The sequence below is a fragment of the Pseudonaja textilis genome, chromosome 6 (assembly GCF_049901715.1).
Source record: "Pseudonaja textilis isolate UNSWEBS1 chromosome 6, rPseTex1.2, whole genome shotgun sequence".
In the NCBI taxonomy this organism is placed as follows: Eukaryota; Metazoa; Chordata; class Lepidosauria; order Squamata; family Elapidae; genus Pseudonaja; species Pseudonaja textilis.
Window position 1 is genome coordinate 32,603,088 of NC_141995.1, and position 24,210 is coordinate 32,627,297.

Here is a 24,210-nt window from a genome sequence, read left to right on the forward strand (position 1 = left end):
TCTCGGCGTTCCTTTGCAGCAGCAACGCAGCCGCCATGGCCGGCTGGACTGTTTGGTCCGCTCACAGCCGGCGTTTGCTCTCGTCCCGCTGGCGGCTGCTACAGCGGCCCGAAGTTCGGGGCGGCGTGAGCGGTCGCCGACGCTTCAGCGTGGCCGAACCAGGGTTGAAGCCGCGACGGGATAAGTTCGGCGGAGTGAGCTTACACCTGGCTCAGCTACGCTCACCTGAGAGCCTGGATCAAGCCGCCTTCGGGCGCTGGCTACAGGGCAAGTGCCTTTTGCTGGAAGCTTGTGGGGAGACAGAGGACAGAGCACAGTCGGACCAAAGGTCTTTGCTCGCAGGTTTTCTGAGAGTTCTGCAACTTCCACGGCAGGATAGATGGGGGAAAAAAACCAAAAATCTGTATTTGAATACGTGCAGAATGTATCTTCCCCCCCTCCCCAAATTTCCCTGATAAAATTGGTCCAGAGACAATTTTCGGAGCAAAATGTATGAATTATATTATGGCCAAGCGCTGTTTCTTTCTTGGGAAAAGGGAGCAATTGTCAGCCAAACTAGCAGATACACTCCATTGAACCAATTAGCTTTAATACTTCTTTTTCGTCTACCAAATGATGCGTGATCGTTATGAGCAAAAGGTTTTTTTTTCCCCCTAATCACTCAGTTAGCTATACCGACATAGAGACAGAAGTGTGATGTGATATTTTGCCAACTAGAAATGAACTGAAGGAGTGATGTAATCGTGAGTAACAAAATAGGAGAATGGTTTGTACACATACCAGGGACATCATGCTAGTGAAAAGCTAATGTGATGCAGGGAATTGAGGTTTTAATATGCAATTAAACCAAAATTGCTGTTGCTCTGAATACCGAAATAATCAGGTAGTTATTAATAGTTATAAATAAAAACTTCATAAAGATTCTTTCTCATTCATAAGCACTTTTATTCAGTAAATTACCTTGATTTCAGTTAATTTGAGCCCTAAATAAATGGTATAGTATTGCAGGCTGAGGAGCAGTTCTAATAATATTAGAGGGATGAAGTCACAAATCATTTCTCCGGTTCTGAAGAGCATTTTTCTTATACTTGGAATAGTTTTGTTGAACTAGTCTTTTTTTTAAACCAGAATTGTAAAATAGCCATTTTTAATCATCTAGTTTGGAAGTACCCCTAACAGTATTAATAATATTGAGAAATCTCCAACATTTAACATCCATATTTAATATTTTTATTAAAACATACATTTATTTCATCTAGCGATTTGCACCCCACTGCAATACTAGGGTTTCCCATTTTACAGGGATATGGAAATTATTATTATTAATTTCTGTACTTTGTCAATATAATTTAAAAATTAGACTGGTATGAGGGAAGGATCCTTAATTAAAGAATTGTTATTCTGTTAATTTGTTTTAGCTGTTCTCACATTTTAAAAGTGTGTTAATTAAAAAACCATTTAAATTATGTTTTCAATGTTTGCTAAGCACAAAAATTAATTTCCTAGATTGCACTACTTTATACAGTACATGAAGGAAATGAAAAATAAAATTGCACTGAAATAGCATTAGGGCTGAGTAGCACTTCAGACTGAAAGCCAGAAGCAGTTGAAATCCTGTTGCAATATAACACCAGATTTAAATAGTCCCACCTTGCTTCACTTAGACTGGCTGCACCAAGCTCTAGAATGCTGGAGCTCTTTGGGCTGGTTGCTTCCAGCACATGCTGTTGTCTTCATAAGCCTATTGTGGAGATCTTCAGCTTTTTACTCATGTGTTTATGTCTCTTGTGCAGGAGAGTATGATCGAAACCTGCCTCCATTCCACTTTCAAACACTTTATGCCTGCTGAGCTTTTCTGGCTGCATCAAGATCCCTGGGATATGATCTCCAGAGAGCCATGAGGTGCCTCTGTCATATCCTGTGTTTTTCAGATACATACACTCTCTTTCCAAAAATTTCTACTGAGAATATCTACTATAACTAAATCCTACAATGTTTTACAAAAATTTAAGACACTTTATAATGGAATACATGAAATATTTAAATCATTTAAAAGCAGATTTCAGATTGAACTTCATCTACATAATTAGCTATTTTTTATGTGGTATCTAGATTAAAACTCAAATGAGTGGTATGACCTATAGGTGAAGAAGCTCGCTTCCCATTCAGAAGGTTGAGAGTTTGATCCTAGGCAGTGGCAGTTGTTTCTGTATCAGGGCACAAAGAAAAAATATCTGCTGTGAACTCCGTGTAGGTGTCAGGAAGGGCATCCAGCCAGTAAATTGCTCAGTTCCACTCACTCTACCCCGAAACAAAGGGAGTAAAGGGTCACAAAAAGCAAAAAAAAAAAATCTAGATTAGAACTCAAATACTGAGAGTTTTCAAATTCTGTCATTATACCGGTATCTCAGGCTGAGGAAATTTTGACTAGCATTTTTTTCTCAACTGTTAAAACAATATGAGAGAAATTAAAGGGAAACAGTCAACCACTAATTAAAATGTTTAGCACAGACATTATCAACACCTTGTCCGGTATTTTTCTCCTTTAGGTGCTATCACGCAATGGCGAGCAGAAGGCCACATAGCAGTATGGCTGCATGTCCCTATTCTGCAAAGCAGATTTATAGCTACTGCTGCAGAGCAAGGGTTTACTTTTCACCATGCAGAATCAGACTCATCTACACTGGCTCTCTGGTTAGCAGAAGGATGTAGCAGACTACCAGTTTATGCCACTCATCAAGTAGGTGTTGCAGGTAAGCACTAGAAAACATCACACACATACAAACAAATAAAAGACAAAAATAGGCTTTTACAAAGGATTAACAGTACAAAATACCAGATAACCACATCTTATTACCCCTAGCATTTTTTTTATAAGCAAGTAGAATAAGCATATAATGCAGGCTTGCTATTCCCCCACCTCCTTTCTTTATTTGGACATAAGGAGACTTCTGTAAATTTGGATAATTTTATTTTTATTTGTTATATTTTGTATCCCACCTTTATTATGTTTTACATGGAAGAATGGGATGGAATGGAATAGGAATAGAATTAGAATAGAATAGAATAGAATAGAATAGAATAGAATAGAATAGAATAGAATAGCTTTCTTTGGCCAAGTGTGATTAGACACACAAGGAATTTAAGGCAATGAACATACTTAATATTCCTTCTTCCTATTTGCCCCACAACAATTACCCTGTAAGATAATTTGGAGTCGAGAGAATGACTAGCCCAAAGTCACCCAGCTGACTTTCATGTCTAAGGCCAACTAGAACTCCCAGTCTCCAGGTTTCTAGGCCAGTACTTTAACCTCTACACGACACTGGCTCTTTCACCGTACCTTTTATTTTTATCTACCTTTTATCTTTTATCCTACCTCTCCCACCCACTATTGAAAGTTTTTCGCTGCTTTTCTTTCAGCAAGGTATGTGAAAGGTATGTTTTACACGTTCAAGACAAAAACTTAAGATTGCTACAATTGAATCCTTAAGCACAAAAATATCTATTTGGATTTTAATGTACAGGTGAAACTTGAAAAATTAGAATCTCATGCAAAAGCTCATTTATTTCAGTAATGCAACTTAAAAGGTGAAACTAATATATGAGATAGACTCATTACATGCAAAGCAAGATAGTTCAAGCCGTGATTTGTCATAATTGAGATGATTATGGCTTGCAGCTCATGAAAACCCCAAATCCACAATCTCAGAAAATTAGAATATTGTAAAAAGGTTCAATATTCTAGGCTCAAAGTGTCCTACACTAATCAGCTAATTAAGCCATAACACCTGCAAAGGGTTCCTGAGCCTTTAAATGGTCTCCCAGTCTGGTTCAGTAGGAATCACAATCATGGGAAAGACTGCTGACTTCACAGTTGTGCAGAAAACCATCATCGAACTCCTCCATAAGGAGGGAAAGCCTCAAAAGGTAATTGCAAAAGAAGTTGGATGTTCCCAAAGTGCTGCATCAAAGCACATTAATAGAAAGTTATATGGAAAGGAAAAGTGTGGAAGAAAAAGGTGCACAAGCAGCAGGGATGACCGCAGCCTGGAGAGGATTGTCAGGAAAAGGCCATTCAAAAGTCTTGGGGACTTTCACAAGGAGTGGACTGAGGCTGGAGTCAGTGCATCAAGAGCCACCGCACACAGACAGATCCTGGACATGGGCTTCAAATGGGCTTCTTGTCAAGCCGTTCCTTGTCAAGCCGTTCCTTCTTGTCAAGCTGTTCCTGAACAAAAACAACATCAGAAGTATCTTCTGGGCTAAAGAAAAACAGAACTGGTCTGTTGCTCAGTGGTCCAAAGTCCTCTTTTCTGATGAGAGCAACTTTTGCATCTCATTTAGAAACCAAGGACCGAGTCTGGAGGAATAATGGAGAGGCACACACTGCAAGATGCTTGAAGTCCAGTGTGAAGTTTCCACAGTCTCTGTTGATTTGGGGAGCCATGTCATCTGCTGGTGTTGGTCCACTGTGCTTCATTAAGTCCAGGGTCAACCCAGCCATCTACCAGGAGATTTTGGAGCACTTCATGCTTCCTTCCGCAAACAAGCTTTATGGGGAGGATAAATGCTTTATCCAGCAGGACTTGGTACCTGCCCACACTGCCAAAAGCACCAAAACCTGGTTCAATGACCATGGGATTACTGTGCTTGATTAACCAGAAAACTCACCTGACCTGAACCCCAAAGAAAATCTATGGGGCATTGCCAAGAGAAAGATGAGAGACATGAGACCGAACAATGCAGAAGAGCTGAAGGCCGCTATTGAAGTATCCTGGTCTTCCATAACACCTCAGCAGTGTGGCAGGAACCAAATACTGAGTACATATGCATGCTTATACTTTTCAGAGATCCGATATTGTTCTATGTACAATCCTTGTTTTATTGATTGCATGTAATATTCTAATTTTCTGAGATTGTGGATTTGGGGTTTTCATGAGCTGTAACAAGCCATAATAATCAGAATTATGACAAATCATGGCTTGAATTATCTCGCTTTGCATGTAATGAGTCTATCTCATATATTAGTTTCACCTTTAAGTTGCATTACTAAAATAAATGAACTTTTGCACGATACTCTAATTTTTCTAGTTTGACCTGTAACTAAGTCAGTAGAGGGCAGCAAAACAAAAGATGTTTTTTATTTATTTTTAAGGGCATGTTTGAGCATGTTTTCCTAAAGCGTGAAAGATACAACTCAACATCAATTATCAATACAATTTTAATTTCCAGTTGGAATTCCTAGTTACCTAAGCATGAATTAGTTAAAGTTCAGCCCTTTTAAATTCTGCCAGACAAAATGAGAGAGGTTGAAACAAAAACTTAAATATAGTGACACTATGTGGAAACTGGGAAATTATGTATCAGGTTCCACTCTGTTAATATGGTATGGTTATAATAATTTAGTCCAAAAGTGAGCATCATGTGCCTTTTACATATCTTTACTAGTTGGGCATACTGAGATTTGAAATCCAAATTTGTAAAGTGTTGCCTACTCCTTTTTTTCATAGTGTTAACATAGTGGCTTGTTTAACATTGTTTAAATTGAAAGTTTGATGATCTAGTATATTTGGTATTAAAAAAAATAGAAGAGCCTTCATCGTTCAGTTTATTTACTTATGAATGATTAATGTCATTTCCACACCGCGAACTTCCAAAGGCTCCCAGCAGTTTACAGAATTGCTTAAAACCTTTAAAAAACATGTAAACATTATTCCCACCCTAAATGAAACACTATGCAATAGTGACTTTCTCATCCATTAAAAGCTCTGGATTTTTTTCTGCAAAAGGTCAATCTTCTTGCAAATCCTTTTAAACAATAACAAAAAGCATGGTTCCAATATAAATATAAACAATCTGTTCTTAATAGTACTAATGCCTATGTAATCGTGTATTATAATGAAGAACAGTAAACAGGTTACAAAATATAAATTTCAAACAAGAAAATATAATACACATTCACAAAAAAGGAAAAACTAGAACCTAATTCGCTTCATACTATCAATCAAATTCTTGTAAAACAAATGTCCTATCCTTCTTATCTAATGAATTTCTCAAACTTTCTGGTTCCCAATTTGTTTTCACTGTCTTTTTCAGAAGTAAATTAAATTATAAATTATAATTATAGCAGTGCTATAATACAAACAACCTCTGAACTGCTGTTGCGTCCTGCCTCTGCGCATCGAGGATGCCGAGCAGCTGCCAGCAATGCCCTCAGGTGAAGATGTTGCAAGGCAGACTCGACCCCTCCCCTCAGGAGCCCCAAAGCGCTCTTTGCCCCTCTGGTAGCCATCAAGCCTCCTCCCACCGTGCTTCTCTTTCTCCTCGCCAGAAGCGCTCACATGCCCATCAGGAAGGAGGAGGCTTGGCGGGTGCCAGAGAGGCGGTGAGCACTTTGCAGCTCCTGAGGGAAGGGGTTGAGCCTCCCCCTCACAACATCTTCACCTGAGGGCATCGCTGGCAGCCGCTCGGCCTCCTCGATGCGTGGAGGCGGGATACAACACCAGTTCAGAGGTTCCCCTCACCCCCTCACAGACCAGGGAACACCTGGGAAGAGCTCCGATGCTGCGATTTCCCATGCGCATCAGTCCATCTGCCGCTGGTATCACCCCTGTTTCCCCATCTCCCCGCCAGCCATCTCGTCTTCAGCACGTGGCTCGTCGGCCTCTGGACATCAGATTCCCACCCCCAGCATCAGTTCAGAGGTTCCTTTCCCCCCACTCCCTCGCAGACCAGGGAACACCTGGAAAGGGCTCCAATGCCACAATCTCCTGCGTGCTATCTTCCTTCCCCATGCATCAGTCCATCCGCCCCAGTATCGCCCCTGTTAAAGATACAAGCGTGCTGCGGACCACCAAAATTTTCTCATGGACCACCTCTGGTGACCTCTACTCTAGGAAAGGGTCTACCCTAACCTAAAGGAAAACTATTCCAGAGCAGGGCTAGAACCAGTAAAGCTTGCTTCTAGATTCCTACTCCTTTATATCTCATAGGGGCAGAATTCACCAAATGACTTTCCTACCAACATGAGTGGGATATATGATATAGACCAGGGGTGTCAAACTCAATTTCATTGAGAGCCACATTAGGGCTGTGGTTGACCTCGAGGGGCCATGGGTGTGTGGCTGACTGGGTAGGTGTGGCTGACTAGATGGGCGTGGCCAGCTTGATGCCAGTCCCCAATCTGCTGGCATGTTTCCTCTTCGCATTGAGAAGACCAGGCTGAAGCTATTCTGGCCTAAGTGGCGAGACCAGGCCGAAGCTACATTGGCTTGGCTTTTCTCTTCGCACCAGGTAGACTGGACCAAAGCTTCACTGGCTTGATCTTTCCTCTCTGCATTGGGTAGGCCGAAGTGACGCGAGTAGACTAAGCCAAAGCAATGTGAGTAGACTGGACCAAAGCAATATATACAGACCAGGACAGCCCTGTGCGCCAGATCCAACCACATTGTGGGCCGGATTCAGCCAATGGTCCTTGAGTGTGACACCCCTGAAATAGACAAAAATCATATATATAGATGTTTATGTCAGGATGGCCAAAATACAAAAAAGCCAAAATGCAGCCTGAGGAAAGCTGCCCTTCAAATCAACTTGGGAAAGTCATTTCAGTGTATTTATACATTATATAGTCATCATGTGGTATGAATTATTTTTTCCAAGTGTAACACAAACAGCCGTATTTTAGTTATTTTACAACTGAGAACTTGCTCATTGAATTTAGTCTGGTAATGAGGAATAGTGCTTATATGCCCAATAACCTATTACCTGCTGATTAAAATTTAATAGAGTAGTATGCTAGGTATGTCACTAAATCAAGATTACAGTATGTCTATCACATTGCCACAAACTATTTAGGAAATTAATTGAAAAATCGAGTAAGAAAAGTACAGTTAGTTCTGTACTTAATCCTTTATTATAGAGGTGTCAAACTCGATCACATCACAGGGCAGATCGTGATGTATTGCGACACTTTTTGCCTTTGTGGAGGCAGGGTGGGCATGGCCTGCACGTGATGTATCTGGCCTGCTTTATGACATCTGGAAGTTACTATATTGTTTTTAGTGATTTCTGCATGTTAATGTTGAACAGACAGCTTTGGTTCTCCAGTTGCCCATTTTGTCTCTGGACATTGGAAAACATTGTCTTTTCCAGACATTTTGTACCTTATTCCTTGTCCTGTATTTCTTAAAAATAATGAATGGAAGTTGTCTTAGAATGTGAGCAAAGTTCATAATTCCCACATTTAACTGCTTATCTGTAGTATGTTTGGATAGGAAAGATTGATAAGAGCACCTCCTATGCTTCAAATCCTTGAAATTCCTTCCTGGAGCTTCAAAATGTGAGATGATACAATTGTACTTTTTTTGGTGGCATTACTGGTCCCTACATGGATAAACTGTAAGGTTGTTCAGTGGGCTTGATAGGTTTTAGCAGCTGAGATGTATGTTCCTATAAAGAGACTAAATATAGTCTTAGCATAATAACAGACAAGTTCAAAGTTAGTCCAAACTTCCAGTTTGACTAATAAACAGAATTCCACACCAGCTAGCACATTAACAGTCATATATCAGAAGGATGAAATCATTGTAGAATATAGAAAATTGGTGAGTGCTTTCCAAAGGAATGTCCTTTCAGAAATTTTGTTCCGGATTCCTGTTGCATTTACAAAATATTCTCTCCCACATACAGACGTGTGATTACTCCCTTAAAGAAGGGGTTATTTTTAGTCTCATTCTTCAGTTTTTCCTTTGTTTGGAAATACTTGTGCCTTGTATTAATTTTTTGTATACTTTTGTATCTGAAATAACAAAATCTTAATAATCTGCATACTTTAGTTAGTTAGTTTAGTTAGTTAATTATGGTTTATTAAATAGTCATAAGACCTTATCAGTAACATAACATAAATATATCAAGACAAAATACTAACTAACTAGCATACATTACAGAAACACTTAGCTAGAAATACTTCTAAAATTGAAATAAGGTGAAAAATCAGTGGCATGGATATATATGAGTGAACATAATTTATAGTCTGCCAGGAATTTATGTAATCAAGAAACTAAACTTTGTTCCAGTGGCTTTGATAGAGAGGAAGTTCCATATTAGTTTTGAAGTGAATCATGGCATTACTATTTTTTTGATAAAACAAAAAATATTCTTTCTCCCAACAGGTGCTGTATTGGATACCCACACTGGGAGAGTATTGGTTGTTCAAGACAAAAATAAAGTAAGTATGTCACATTATTTATAATGTGTTTAAATTGATTTGGATTAAGAGGCCCTTTCCTTGAGCAAAAGGCTTTTAATCTGCTTCAGGCCAAGAACTTTTATTTGATGAAAAAAAAAAGACTTGAGATCCAGCAGTGTGCTTTTCATTTTAGCTCAATATGTAATATAATTCTCTACATGGATTGTTGCACACATTCTCAAGTAATGTGTTTATGCCAAGATAGGATTATGCAAAGTGAACCAACTTTAAGTGCATATGTCTTATTTCTATTCCTCTAGTATGAGTACATATTATTTTGGTTAAGCAACCCTTAGTATTCTTTCAGCATAAGTTAATAATAAAATTAAACCATTCCATTTTCATCTGCAGTTAAAATGACAGAAAAAAGTAAATACTCATTCTTTTCTCTCAGTTTCATTCCAAGATCAATTGGAATAGCAATGAGCTGACTACATCGCCAGTTCTATTTTTAGAAAGCTAAGCTAAGTTTTGAAAGTTTCTGAATGTTAAATTTCACTGAGAGGTTTTATTTTTTAACTGAAAGTTGATATTGGCATCTTTTTTGGTCAATGCATTCTAATTGTGTTCTGTTTGAGTTAATTAAGACGTTTGTTTATTTGGTTTTCACTTTATGTGGGAGTATTATTTGGTTTTAGGACTGCAGTTGATACCCTATGTTAATATATACTGTAAAGCATAAAATAGAAACATAATGCATTACTGAACATAATGAAACACTTCTGAGGAAACACTTTGTAGGTAGGTAGGTAGATAGACAGATAGTCGAGCCATTACAAAAGACTTTTGAAAAATATGTCCCGTTATCAACAATAATTTTACATATATTGCAACAGATGAGAATTTGTAATGACCCAGTTCTATAAACTAGAACTATGGGACTCATGTAATCCTGTCAAATAGCTCAAAAGCAAATGGCTCCATTTTTGTGGCTTCAGAAGAAGAAAGCTTTTAAGTGGACAATGGAATGGTGTCTGGGAATTCTCGGAGTTGAAGTCCACCAGGCTTAAAGTTGCCAAGAGTAGAGACCCTTGGTCAAGACAGGGGAGAGAAGAGTTCTCAGCATCAGATAGTTCTGGTCCTGGTGCTTAGTAATGGTTTCCAGGGGTTACATTACAACAATAATAGGAATGGACGAAACAAATCCAGTTGATTGGATAATTGAAATAATTTGTTTGTGGTAATCTGCAACAATTATGCTTTCTGCTACTTTCAGTGAAGCATAATGGCAACTGTGTTAACTGATTGTCATATTTTTATTGTGGTTATGTTACATGATTTTGTAACTTGTCAGCTTTACAGCCACTCTTTGTCTGTATTAAAAGTCAAGCAGAGGTTACACAAGTTTAAAAATATAAATTCAGTTTATATTTTTATAAGTTTATATTTTAATGTTGGTTAACAGCTGGTCAAAAGCTATATTAGTGTATTCTATAGCCCAAGAACCAAACAGAAGAAGCCCCTGCGGAGAATTCAAGCAGTATTCATTTACTAAATATTTTCCCAAATCCTGAATTATTTTTTCATTTTAAGCTTAGAGAAATAATGAAATAAAAATAAAAATCACTGTTCCTTAAAACGCTATGAAATACATTTCTAAATAAAAATGTTTATTAAAAGTCACATCATACTTTCTAAGGATTGGATTTATTGTCTTTAAAATTCACATGCAATTTGCTAAAGTTTGTTTTAGTTTTAGAAATGTATTTTTGATTACATGTCAGTGCATGTGTTTGTGCCCCTCTCTCTCTTTGTATGTGTTTTTGAAACATTACAGCCTTTCAAGGATGTGGCCTAGTGAAAACTCAAAGTCAGCTTGTATTTGCATAATAGTGATCTGTACTTTGTCAGTTTATTTCAAGAGTTGCTTATGTGATGTAAGCAGGATCAAAAGCCAGTTAAAATACAGAACAGTTTCCAGTGGCTGAAAATAAAGTCTTAGAATCTTATGAAACAAAATATTTATTTTATCAGATGGTTTTAAAAATGCAGTAGTCAAGAACTCATTAATATTTTGTGAATGAGGAGCCAGATTGGTATTTACCTAGTGCTGTCACTTGAACATAGTTTTCTTTTTTTTTCTTTTCTTTTTTTTGATAGAACAGGGTATCTGTTGTAGGAAGTCATCATTGTTTTCCACAAGCCAGGCTGTGCTTTTTTTCCACAAACACTTGTTTATTTCATGGTAGGGATGACTGCAATACTGACTAGTTGACTTGCCAAGAACGATCTTGCTTAATGTGGAGTTTTCCAGATAGATTGAATTAACTTTGCCAAATGGAAGTTCTCCTACCGGGGAATTCTGAGATACTGTATAGTACAACATATCTGGCAGGGAAGTTGGCCTACTTAATATCAATAATGACAGTGATAGTGTTCTAATACACATAAATAGCTACTGTTTTTAGAAGGGCAAGTTGAACAGAGGTTAGAGTAAGGATATCCACTTGCACGGTGAATTGGAAGCTTTAGAAATTTGTCCTTCCTGTCCTAGAATAGCATCCCCCCACCCTGGAGGTCCGTGGCTCCCACTCTCCAAGTGTTCCGGAGGTCCCTTAAGATCCGGCTCTGCTCCCAGGCTGGAGTTAGGGCTCTGATGAAACCACTGTCGTGTTTGGTTAATATAATTGTTGTTTTCTTCTCTGGACAGTTAGGTTTTCTTATGTTTTAAACGGGTTTTTAGTTACATATTTAGTTTTTTGTAAGCTGCCCAGGATCCTTGTAGAATCAGATGGCCTTAAAAAATAAAATAGCCTAATGATTTTTTTTTCCCTTTGAAGCTGAAAAAAATATCCAAGTTGTGTCAGAATCTTTTCTTGGTTAACCTCATTCTAAGAGATCTTTATATATCCTATATGTATATGCAGAGGGGTTAAAGCTTTTTTCAGGCTGTAGAACCTCCAAAAAAGAAAAAACCTCAGAATTCCAGATTAAGAGACAAACTGTAATGACATAGAACTGTATGTTTTAATTAATTTGTTGTTATTATTATTTTTCCCTTAGTCTCCCCCATTAATTGAGCCCCATTCAATTTTTGCAAAACTCTAGGTTTGGTCAGAACAGTTTATAAAACCTTGCTAGAAAAAAACCTGGAAATTTCACTAGATTCTAGAAAAGGAATATTCCTGCATAGATGGTCCTCAAGTTACAACTTAATGGAGCCTGCTTATTAGTGAAAATCATAACAGTTGTAAAGTGGGTCAGCCATTTTTTTGTGACCCCTTTTCTAGTGATTGTTGGAAAAATCAAACCCATGGTTTGCTATGCACCAGTTTTGCCAAAACCACTGTAAAACATAAGTCCTATATAACATAAGTGGGATGCTGCAAATGACTCAAATGCTAAGCCCCCAACGTGCGGTCTTTTTCACGGGGGGAAGCGACTGTATTTTGAACCCAGGTTGTAAGTGATCCCCCAGATAGGTCCATTGTAACTTCAAATGGTTGCATAGTGACCAATTGTAAATCAAGAATTACTCCTACTCATCATTATTGTCTACCTCTTGATGTTTCAAATCTCTCTTTTTGCACAGTATTTTAGCCAGTTTGGGTGGATCTTTCCCCTTTCAATTGGGTATATGTAGAAAGAGGTTTGATGGCTAGATACTTTCTGATTTGTCAGCTGATGTCAGAGATGAAGCATATCACTTGACTGGATAAACAACAGTCAACTCCCCTAAAGGGCTGTCCTTACATGCCTGTATTTTCTATAAAATTGGGAAACTATTACTCCAAAACTAAACAAACAGAATACTCTATCTAGAAGCATCAAAATAAAGGAATAGAACATTCTATCAAGATATCATCTTTGAAATGAATCTTCCATACGTTCTAAAACGCAGGATCCTGATTAAGCAGGTAGAATGTTTATTGCTAATTAGAGATTTTATTTATAATGTTTTGTAATAATTGTTTTTTGGTTTTGTCCCCTCATTCCATTTTTAAAAAATAAATATTAAGAGTGCATAATTAGAGCACATTTCTTGTTTCAGGATTTTAAAAAAACAGGTATATATTTCTGTACTTTACACACAATGATCTTTTCTATTTGTTGTTATTGTAGTAGTAGTAGTTGTTGTTGTTGTTAAAGTTGGGCTGAAGAGAAAATTTTGAAAAAGGGGCCAAGTGTACCTTAGCTGAACAAACTGAGATTTATCCTGATTGGTTTTGAAGAAAGGCTCAATAACAGGATATAGCTGTCTCCCACCCTTAAGATACATGACATGTTATAAACCATTGTTTATTTGGAAAATAGTTTAGATCTTTCGTGAACAATTACAGCAGACAGATATCTCCATTTTATAAAACTCTGAGTTATAGAATAAGAAATCGTGATATATAAGAATCTGATTTATTTTTCAATGCATAACAGAAAAGTAATACGCAGCACTTACTGATTTTAACAGACACAAAAGAAAATTTTATATCCAGTGCCGAATAAAGCAGTATTAGATCAATACATCTTTATTTAGAAAAGGAGTGGATTTTGCTTTCAAAAAGGAAACACTGAAATAGTATATACGTGTTTAAAGGTTAGATTATTTGGGCTCCCATCTAATATATAACTAATTGTATTTACAAATTCAAAGCTCTGTTTTAAATACTGGCCACAAAGTCTAAGTACTAAATAACTTCTTTAACGTTATATTTATTATTTGGATAGTTAATGAGCAGCAAAATTGACAATCATTAGATGAATCAGTAGATGTTTTCTTGCAATATATTGTATAGACATTTGTCTCAAATTATCACATCTGAAAAAACAAGAAACAAGTTTATAAATAAGGACTAGTTCTTCCTCGCAAAAAGGACACAAAACAAGCAAGAAAATAGCTAATGTTGTGGCCTCCAACCTTTTGGGCACCAATGTCTGGTCCCATGTTGAGAGATTTTTCCATGTACCAGAGGGGGTGTGGTTTCATGTGCTGCCTGCATCTTGCGATGGTGCTTTGCTTGTTTGCATGGCCCTGTTTCGGGCATGCTGTGGCCCGGTACTGGTCCAACAGACCAGGAGTTGGGGAGCCCTGAGTTAATGAGTTCTTTTTGTTTCTTTTAAGACAAGAAATGCATGGAAATTTCCAGGAGGCTTGTCAGAACCAGGTGAAGACATTGGTAAGTATTTAGCTATATAAATTCAGTTATAAATTGGTTATATCATCAGTTATAAATTGGTGTCAAAACTTGCAGATTTGAGAACTTAGTTGTGATTTGTGGTACCTCGATAGCTCTCTTCAAAAAGAATATATAAGCTCTTCAGAGTAGTCATGTTCAAAATTTAGTTCAAATTTTCTTATGAAGATTCAGGACTTCTAATTAACTGTAACTGAATTAATGAGTTAATCTATACTGAATCAAAATAGCTGGTATTGTTATTATTTAATACAAACATTTTCTTAATTTATATAAAATATCTCATATTTAATGTAGCTGCTATCCAGTTAAATTATGGAGATATCTGTTATTACTTGAATGGTAAAGAGATGTTCTGGTTAAATATGAGCCAAACAGCAATTTGCAGAATAGCTTATTATTCAGCCTTTTTAGAAGTTTAATGATAGAACCGATAACCACTGTCTTATTGGAATGGTTGCTAATTTAGCTCTAAAATGGGAGCAATAGCACACATGAAAAGGAAAACCATGCTTTGCCAATAAAATAATTATATCTGTATATATCACCTTTATTCCACATATAAAGGCAGATTGGGGAAACTAATCTGAGGTTTTAAATTAAATAGCTGCTGAAAGGTATCCTCAAAGTACTTAGGACATACTTTTCATTAGGGACTTCAAAGCTTTGAATATAAACATTTGAGATAATAAATCCCTAGCTAATTTGGAGGCAATACAGGTATCCTCATTTTACAATCACAATTGAGCCCAAATTTTCTATTGCTAATGAGATATTCGTTAAGTGAGTTTTGGCCCATTTAAGAACTTTCTTGCCATATTTCTTAAGTGAATCGCTGCAGTTATTAAGTTAGTAACACGGTTGTTAAGTGAATTTGGCTTCCCCATTGACTGTTTGTCAGAAGGTTGCAAAAGGTGATCACATGACCCCAGGACACTGCACCCATCATAAATATGAGTCAATTGCTAAGCATCTGAAATTTGATCACATGACCATGGGCATGCTGCAACGGTCATAAGTGTGAAAAACGATCATAAATCCCTTTTTTCAGTGCTGTTGTAACTTTGAACGGTCAATAAATGAACTGTTGTAAGTCAAGGATTACCTGTATTCAGGAAGCTGAATCATAACTAATTTTCTGGTTTTTTGTTTTGTAAATGTTTATAATGTCATCACTTTGGTAAATGTTTCAGAGCTGCTGCAAATTTGCAGCAACATATACACAAGCCCAAATTCATCAGTTTAATGGCAGTGTTTAGTTGTTCCCAAGTAATATATTCCTGGATATACATTTTTTGCTATGGCCCTAAATGTTTGTATAGATGCTGTACTGCTTCTATACTGTTTGTACAGTACTGCTTAAGGATGCATCCTAAATTGAAATGTAGCGGTTTCAAACCAAAAATGACAGATCGGAGTTTTGTTGCTCCATGTATCCTGTCAAATCTGTTCTAGAGGATCTTCCAGTCCTTTAGAACAATTCTTGGGAAGGCAAGGGGATAGACAATTAATTAATTGGCTAATTAAAGATACCTCTTTTATCAGTATTTAGACACAAGTAATAACACTCAATTCAATCTGATGACAATTAAATGAGTTATTGCCAAATAGTATATTTATTGCCAAAAATATTTGAAAAGAATAATAATGTCTATTTTTTATTAAGAGCAGTATAATCACATTGCTCTGAAAATAAAAATTGGAAATCATTAAGTTATGCTTGTTACATACATTTATAAGTAATTAAACAATATTATGTTGTATTAGTTTTAAAATGCACTAACTTTGACCATCTGTTTTCTACTAGAAGCTCTCAAATTTCAGATATATATCTTTCTTAAAGTGGTTTCAATGATTATTTTAGAATGTAACTAATTTTAGAGAGTAAGGATGATGACCTTGACAGATATAAGCAAGAGCTGTTGCCTAGAGAAAAGATGCTAAGAGTGAGATAACATTTAAAAGTGGCTCAGGCAGACCCTTCCCTAATTGACTCTAATTAGGGGGAAAGGGCTTATATCATATCTGGACCTGTAAGATTGGAATCAGCTTCATTAGGCGGACCAAACCAGGAAATTCTATAAGAAGCCTAAAACTACTTTTATTGAGGTTGGCTATAATAGTAATCTAGACAATGACTTCTGCATATTTCTTCTGCCAAGGTTATCTTCCTTACTTTCTACAGCAACAGCCCCCAAGCTTTTGGGCAGCAGGGACTGGTTCCATGCTTTTTCTGCAGACTGGAAGATGCATGATTTTGTGTGCTGCCTGCAAACTGCGGATGGGGCTTTGCTTGTTTGCTCGGCCTGGTTGCTGGCATGCCATGAGCAGTGCCGGTGCATGGACCGGGGGTAGGGGATCCATGCTCTACAACAATTGAAGTCTCTGTAATGATTGTTTGCATTAGGGTTTTGTTTTTTTTTAAAAACCTATCTAATATTTTAAAAGCTCCTAAAATTATAATTTCTGATAAAAACTAGTATATAAGTTCATTCTTCCTCTTAGGGAACACAGCAGTTCGAGAAGTTTTTGAAGAGACAGGTGTAACATCTGAATTCAAGTCTATTCTAAGTATACGACAGCAGCATGGGCAACCTGGAGCCTTTGGGAAATCAGATATGTACATAATCTGCCGTCTGGAGCCTTCTTCTTTCCATATTAATTTCTGCCAGCAAGAGTGCTTAAGATGTGAATGGATGGACCTAACAGAGCTTTCCAAGACAAAAGAAACTACTCCAATCACTAGCATTATAGCTAAATTACTTCTCTATGGCTATCGGGAAGGGTTTGATCAAATTGATATATCTATGAGAGAATTGCCAGCTGTTTATACGGGTCTTTTCTATAAGTTGTACCACAGAGAGCTGCCAGAAAATTATAGCAATGTGACAGATATGCAGTAAAATTAATATTTTTTTAAATTTAAGATTATTTGAAACCAAAGTCTGTGTTTGTGTGTTTTGTTCCAGATCAAAATCAATATTTATGTTTATATCTTTAAAAAAGATATTACCCTTAGGTAATAAAGACTCTGTAGACTATGCATATTTTAAAACTTTTTTCACATTCAATGGCCTACATCAGCATGTCTACTCCTAAAACATCAGATTAAAATGATTATAAAATCTAACTGGAAATACTTAACTAACTGACATATTTAAGTGTAACTATGTCTCTGTGCCACACTTCCATTAGTATGCATACACAAACACACTTATATAAACAAAGAATGAAAATGGTTTTCAGTTTTCAGTCTTACAGTTCTACAAAGTAATGGTTTCAAATTAATCAGCAAATAGAGTTGACTGGAAAATATCATATTAATTTGTCTTTTGGACAAGGGAACATCTATTGTTGCACAATATTTTATGAACTGTGACACTCAGATCAACTTTTGGCAGACATAGGAAGGAAAAGAATAGCTTTCTGTCCTCGTCCAGTTTTTGGTCCAGGTTTGTACTGACCAGTTCGTTTCAGTGCAATGTACCAATCACAATATTTACGAGACCGATATGTGTTATAGTTATTAGATTCCAAGCGTTCAAAAAAGAAGCATTCATCTGTTACATATTTCTGTAAGAAAAAAGATGGAAATATTATTCATAGCCTTTGTGAAAAAAATAAAATGATTTATCAGATATGTTCTTTTGGCTGTTAACTATTTACCAAAATGATATAAATCACTTGATATAAAAGATATAATCAAATCTATGTTGAGTTTAGATCAAATCATAACATTATGATTTGCAGATTTCCTCATTTACCAACCTTTACACACAAACATATCATAAATACTACTTAAGTCTAAAGTAACTGCAATTTGCCACTGAAAATCAGCAGTATTATTTTGAGGGCAATGAGAACCACAAGAACAACCTGATGTTATTCTGATATAAAGTATAAATAAATCACATGGAATAGTTGAACTTGCAGCATTTCAGATTAAAAGTAAAATGTTGCTTTGAAATGAATGGAGGAATGTATGTAACACCTGTTCGCAGTGCCCTGAATCCTAAGGTCCTTTTCCCAGGTTTGCATGGCAGTTGCATGATCAGGAAAATACGTTTTGGTTTAAAGCAGGGGAGTCAACAGTGGCATCATGTGACGTATCATGACTTTTCCCCCTTCTCTAAACTGGTCATGAGTATGGCCAGCACATGATGCTTCCGGGCCACGAGTTTGACAGTCCTTGTTTAAAGAGTTACAAACAGGTACTGCATGTGCCTACAAATCTGAAGTGCTACAGAGTCCTATAGAATATCCTTTAAAGTTAAACCTAATTTCCTCATCAGTTTACCCAAAAAGCAGACAAACACAACTTCATTATAATGAAAACTAACATGCTGAAGACCAGAAGAAAGAGCTGTTGATAAGAACTTTAAAAGTGGAGACTATGTTAACCTGTAAGTTCTTCAAAAAATTAACATTTTTAGAAAGCATTCTGCAATACCCTAGAAATTAGTTTCCATAATATATATTTATATATTAAATATAAATATTTAAATTTATATTTAAATATTTATATTTATATAAATTTATATTTATATTATATAAATAATATTTATATTAAAGCTGTTGTCCTAAAGCATTAATTATCAGAAGGGAAAAATAAAATACATTGACAAACGCTTACCAGTGCTAACAATCGTCCATCTTCATTCATAGCAAGGAAACGGTTTGCACGTATCCCTTTGATTGACACCACGCCTCTCTCTTCAGCTTGAAGTATTAACTTGACTGAACAGAAGGAAAAATATAATCATGATATTTCAATCATCTATCAGCCTACAAGCTATTCTTCAGCTTGCCTAAAATTAAGGTCTGGATACATACATGGAAAAATAAATCTAATCTATTTCTCTGTGCATGTATCCTAAAGCCTTTGTAGAAATAAGATACATTATTTAAATAATGTACATAATAAGTATTGCTAAATTAACCAATGTCCCGTATGAGCTAAAATAGAAAAATCTAATAGAGCACACTTTTTGGGAATAATATTTTGTACCCCTATCCAAAAAACTGTAGCAATACTTTGGAGTAATCACAAGTAAGTCATCAAGTTTATTGCTTAAAATGCATGAATACTGAAAGCCACACAACATGGACTTTGCAATACCAACATGGACTTTGTAGTATTTTACTTACTAACTTAGTTATTTTGTATTTTAATTTGGTTTATTTTTCTTTCTTTTGATTGATGTTAATGGTTTACTAAACAATTGCAAACTGGTCTTTGTTTTGTTATTAGAACATTCCTAAACTGCAAGATTAAAAACTTCCTTTGCTCTCCAGGTCAGGATAGGATAGGACTATGTCAGTTTTAATAGGATGTCTAGTTCATCTTCAGATAAAAAGAGAGCTAACTGACATCTAGTCTGTCTCTTCATGAGCCTATTCTTATTCAAATGCCAAATTTTACACTCCTACTTACATTATAGCTCTTTTAAATGTAACATCTTTAACTCCATATAACTGATTTCCTATGCAAAGGGGGAGGGGTGCTTTTGTTCTATCCAATCAACTTTTCTTTTGTAATTTCCTTTGATGTCTTAACTATAAAAGAGAATGTAAGATGGGTGTCAGGGTTCCCTCTTTGAGTGAGATGAATTATTTTTATCAGAACATTCTGAATAAATCATACTAAAATGGTCTTCCTGTCTCAGCTGTTTCATTGGGAAAATATGCATACTGAGGCACAAGCCTAGAACCAGATTTGGCCTTCACTATTGCTCTCACATTTATATTAGAAACATAGGGAAGTAATTGGGAGAAATGCAAACATTCAGGCACAAAATAGTGAAAGGAAAAAAACCCTCTGATCCTTCCATGTAGGTAACGGGAAGAGAATCAAAACCTGGGAAAATCAACCTCTAAACAACATGAATGGGAACAAGAGGTTTTTAAGAGAAGGAAATGAGCCCTATTTTGTTTTAGCCTACATTCCTTTGTATTCATTCATCTCTGGCACTATGAATTTACACAGCAGGCTGATTAGAGTTTATTTTAGGAAATCTGATTTCAGCCTTACTTTAATGGTGTTTGTGTGTGAGAGAGAGATGGGTGGGGGGGGGGGTGTTACCAAAATAGTCCTATTTTTCTTTCTCATAAATAATATAGAGTTGAAAGGAACATTGGAAGTCTTCTAATCCAACCCCCTGCTTAAACCGGAGACCATTATACCATTTCAAACAACTGGCTGTCCAATCTCTTCTTTAAAAGCTAGTGTTGGACCCACCCACAATTTCTGGAGGCAAGTTGTTCCACTGATTAATTCTTTTAACTGTCAGGAAATTTCTCCTTAGATCTAGCTTTATTCTCTCCTTGATTAGTTTCCATCCATTGCTTCTTTTCCTGCCTTCTGCTGCTGTGGAAAATAGGTTATCTGCCTCTTCTTTGTGGCAACCTGTCAAATATTGGAGCACTGCTATCATGTCATCCCAGTCCTTCTTTTCACTAGACTAGACATATCCAAATCCTGGATATAATCTAGTCTAGTGAAAATGAGCATTTACATATATATAACAAAATTTACTTTAAAAACGAAAATGAAAATTAAGATTTAAATAGCTAAAGACACTAAAGATGAAAAAAATGTATTTTACATTCATACACCAAAACTATTCTAAGTAATTTTATAACCAATATTTTCCATTTACTACAGAAGGGTGTTAGTCAAAAACAGGCTCTTCATCTTGATTCACCAAAAATGCTTAATGATCATAGACAATTATGATTGCTTTGAAATTACAGTAAACCCTTGATTTAGCAGGCAATTAAAGTCAAATGGGATTCTTGAAACTCCAAAACATATGTGAGGAAAAACTTATTTTTCAATAACAGTGAATACCCATCCTAAGAAGCAGCAGCACATATTGTCTGACTCTAAATTGATTTGCTTGAAATTAGAAGAAAATTTGGATTTGGTACATTTAGTCATTAAAATCCAAAGTCTCCTAAACTAAGGAGCATTAAATTGAGGATTTACATGAATAAAAACATACCAATAACAAACCAAATGTGCTCCAGAAATGCAAAATAGAGCTTCCTCTTTCAGGTGTTTTACATCTTTTTAAAATGACCCTATAAAGAAATGACCAATTTCTTTTGCTGTTTGAATATGATTAGCAGTTCAATTCTACTTATCATTAAACAAAGCATCTCCTTCATGATGCCAGTTTTTATAATATTAGATCCTCTATTTATAAGTTTGGCTTTGCTATCTAGTTTACGACTGTTGTGGAAAACACCATGTTTATTTGTTACCACAAGCATATATAGTAAAAGTACAATAAATGAATAAAAACATCTTTCAACATCTATATGGAAACCTGAGCCTAATTAATAGAAAGGAAAGGAAGATAACTGTTCCACTGATTGGGAAAACAATGAATTAATACGTTCATGAATTCATGAATTTAATTTCGACTGTGCCTTATTAGATATAGGTAGATGCTGGAACATTCCTCTCAACATTTTTAATATAAAAGAAATATCTACCAATTCCTACAATTAACATGATATAGTTCTTTGTACGGAACTATGGGAAATGTACCATAAATACACTTGCAACATTTTATAAACATTGCTTAGATTTAATTGCATTATGCTAATGAAAAAAAGGATTTGCTAAAGTGTGTTCTCTAGACAGTCATATTTATATATAACCAAATCTTAAAATGTGTAAACCCTAAAACTGAATATAAAATGTATGACTATTCCTTAAAGTAAATGCCTTTGTTAGTGTTTGAAATAATATAAAGAACAAAACAATCATTGGCTTTTGCAAACTGAAAGATAGTTATTTGCATAAAATGCATTGGACAATGTGAAAGAATAATAACTATTTGTTTATTAGTGCCTTCAAACCATTAGTGGTCATTGCTTTGACAAGTCCGTGCAGTTTTTCTTGATTTTTTAAAGTTATCTGCCATTGCCTTCTTCCTAGGGCTACCCAAAGACACCCGACTGATTTTGTGCCTTAGTCAGGACTAGAATTCATGATTTCCCAGGATCTAGCCTTGTGCCTTTCACCACTATTCCAAACTGGGTCTCAATTATGTATCACCAAAAGCATAAATAATATTCTGCAGCCCCTATTTCTCCAACAAAGAACCATTCAAAAAATGACCAACAAAAAATTCCATTAAACTGTAGGCTATTTAAATAGAAGGGGCAATAAAGTTAATAGTCTTAATTTCTACCTTTGCTAAGAATTAAAAATGATGTACTATATTCTTTAAACAATACTCTACAGAAACTAGAGATGACCAATGTTTTTCCAAAGAGTCAAGTATTAATATTTTTACACAACAGGGAAAATATATTTGGCTCCAATCCTTCCTTTCTGCTTTTTCTACTGTTCACCAGTTCTCATGGCAGGAATCCTTCAGCTCATCTGACTAATATACTACCTGCATGTCAAGTGCATTGATCTTATATTTAAGACTGCATTGCAAATATATCATTAAAAAGCAACTAATAGCAATAATTTCAAAAGTAAATATGAGGTTGATGGGGCTGGAATCAGTAGCATTTATTTCAAAGTAAACACATAGGATTGTATTTTAAATTTTATGAAAGTCATAAGTGCATATGCTTTGGTTCGTGGTTTATTGATAATGGTTAAGGGTGGCTAAACTAAGAATACAAAATGATGGTTATAGTGAGTATGAGACTTACTACTTTCTGTTTCCAGAGAGAAAGTGGTATTGATTTGTCAATTTTACAGTTTATACTGTAGATTTTTTTCCAGCTTATTTTCTCCTTTGGTAACAAATCCATATGGAAAAGTTGGGGAGCTTTCCTCCCCGTGTATATACACATTATGTCATACAACTATGTATGAGTAGTGGATCTATCACTTCGGTTAATCAGGAACAATATGTTCATAGCAATCCAAATAGAAAGCTAAGGCTTATACACTATTTGCTCATTCACCACACACACAATTAAAATACTTCTGCATGAGCAGCTAAAAAAGAAAAGTTGATTTTAAGCCAAAATGTGATGTTGTTTCTATATAAATGCATGAAGCAATGGGTTTTTTTACCTAGCCTAACCTTTTTATCTGTCTGTCTTTTTTTTCCCTTTACAATAATTTCCCTAATAATCTCAGGTCCCAACTAATTTAAACAAATAAATGAAATAAAAAATATTTTCATTTTGCTTAGAACACTGCATAAGCCAAATAAAGTAAACAAGCTTACAAAAAGAAATAGAAGGAGGAAATAATACACAGCTTTGGGAGTTTTGCTGTCTCGTGTACATTTAGTTTACTTCAACTGGCTAAATTATCAGAAGAACACTTCTCATTTTCAACGTACAAGAAGGGAGCTTGTGTACTCACTGAAAAAACCTTAGGCTGCACGTCTCTAGATCAATGAGCAGCATTACTACCGTCTCTGCTACGGAAAAGCCAGTTCCGAGCCAAGAGTTCAAGGCTCATCTCCAACATTTTTGCAGAGGCCCTCTGAGGAAAATTCTTTCATGAGGCCCTGCATGACATACTCTGTGGCGAATTTACAGCGCCAAATCCATCTAAATTAAATGTTATTACTGCACATTCAAGTACTGCAGGGCAACTCACAGGAACAATTAATCTTTGACTAATTTATTAGCTAAGTATGAGAAAACAGTCAAATTAACTTATAAGAATTTATAACCATTCAGATGCAGGTAAAACAATGCCAGTAACATCACTGCTTGTATTTCACATCCCTTTCATAAGCTACAGTTCACTTCATCAAATGCATGGGGTAATTAAACTGATACAGGATTTAATTTAGGATACAAGAGAAGGAAGGCAAGGTGATTATGCAGATGAAGGTT

At 35.9% G+C, this 24,210-nt stretch overlaps 2 protein-coding genes across 3 annotated transcripts in view; one reads left to right on the forward strand and one right to left on the reverse strand.

Moving 5' to 3' along the window:
- NUDT6 (nudix hydrolase 6) lies at positions 1-18,017 on the forward strand. Of its 2 annotated transcripts, XM_026698001.2 has the most exons (5): positions 1-267; positions 2,550-2,753; positions 9,174-9,229; positions 14,307-14,361; positions 16,885-18,017. In XM_026698001.2, the coding sequence occupies exons 1-5, from the start codon at positions 36-38 to the stop codon at positions 17,280-17,282; spliced, it is 945 nt and encodes a 314-aa protein (XP_026553786.1). In that variant the 5' UTR covers positions 1-35; the 3' UTR covers positions 17,283-18,017. The 2 variants fall into 2 exon arrangements, with proteins under 2 accessions (XP_026553786.1, XP_026553787.1); XM_026698002.2 differs by lacking the exon at positions 2,550-2,753 and having other exon boundaries at positions 10-267.
- FGF2 (fibroblast growth factor 2) overlaps positions 15,980-24,210 on the reverse strand; it is a 16,395-nt gene continuing 8,164 nt past the window's right edge. Inside the window, exons 2-3 of the mRNA XM_026697837.2 lie at positions 19,013-19,116; positions 15,980-17,952 (exon numbers count right to left, since the gene is read on the reverse strand). Coding sequence (XP_026553622.2) covers positions 17,767-17,952; positions 19,013-19,116 — 290 coding nt within the window. The 3' untranslated portion in view covers positions 15,980-17,766. The remainder of the gene's footprint in view (positions 17,953-19,012; positions 19,117-24,210) is intronic.

Bases quoted from the DNA above. Each gene is read 5' to 3' on its own strand.
- NUDT6 (XM_026698001.2), top strand. From the start codon at position 36: ATGGCCGGCTGGACTGTTTGGTCCGCTCACAGCCGGCGTTTGCTCTCG. The intron at 268-2,549 runs GCAAGTGCCTTT...TTTCTCCTTTAG, and splicing joins CTTCGGGCGCTGGCTACAGG to GTGCTATCACGCAATGGCGA. The intron at 2,754-9,173 runs GTAAGCACTAGA...TTCTCCCAACAG, and splicing joins TCATCAAGTAGGTGTTGCAG to GTGCTGTATTGGATACCCAC.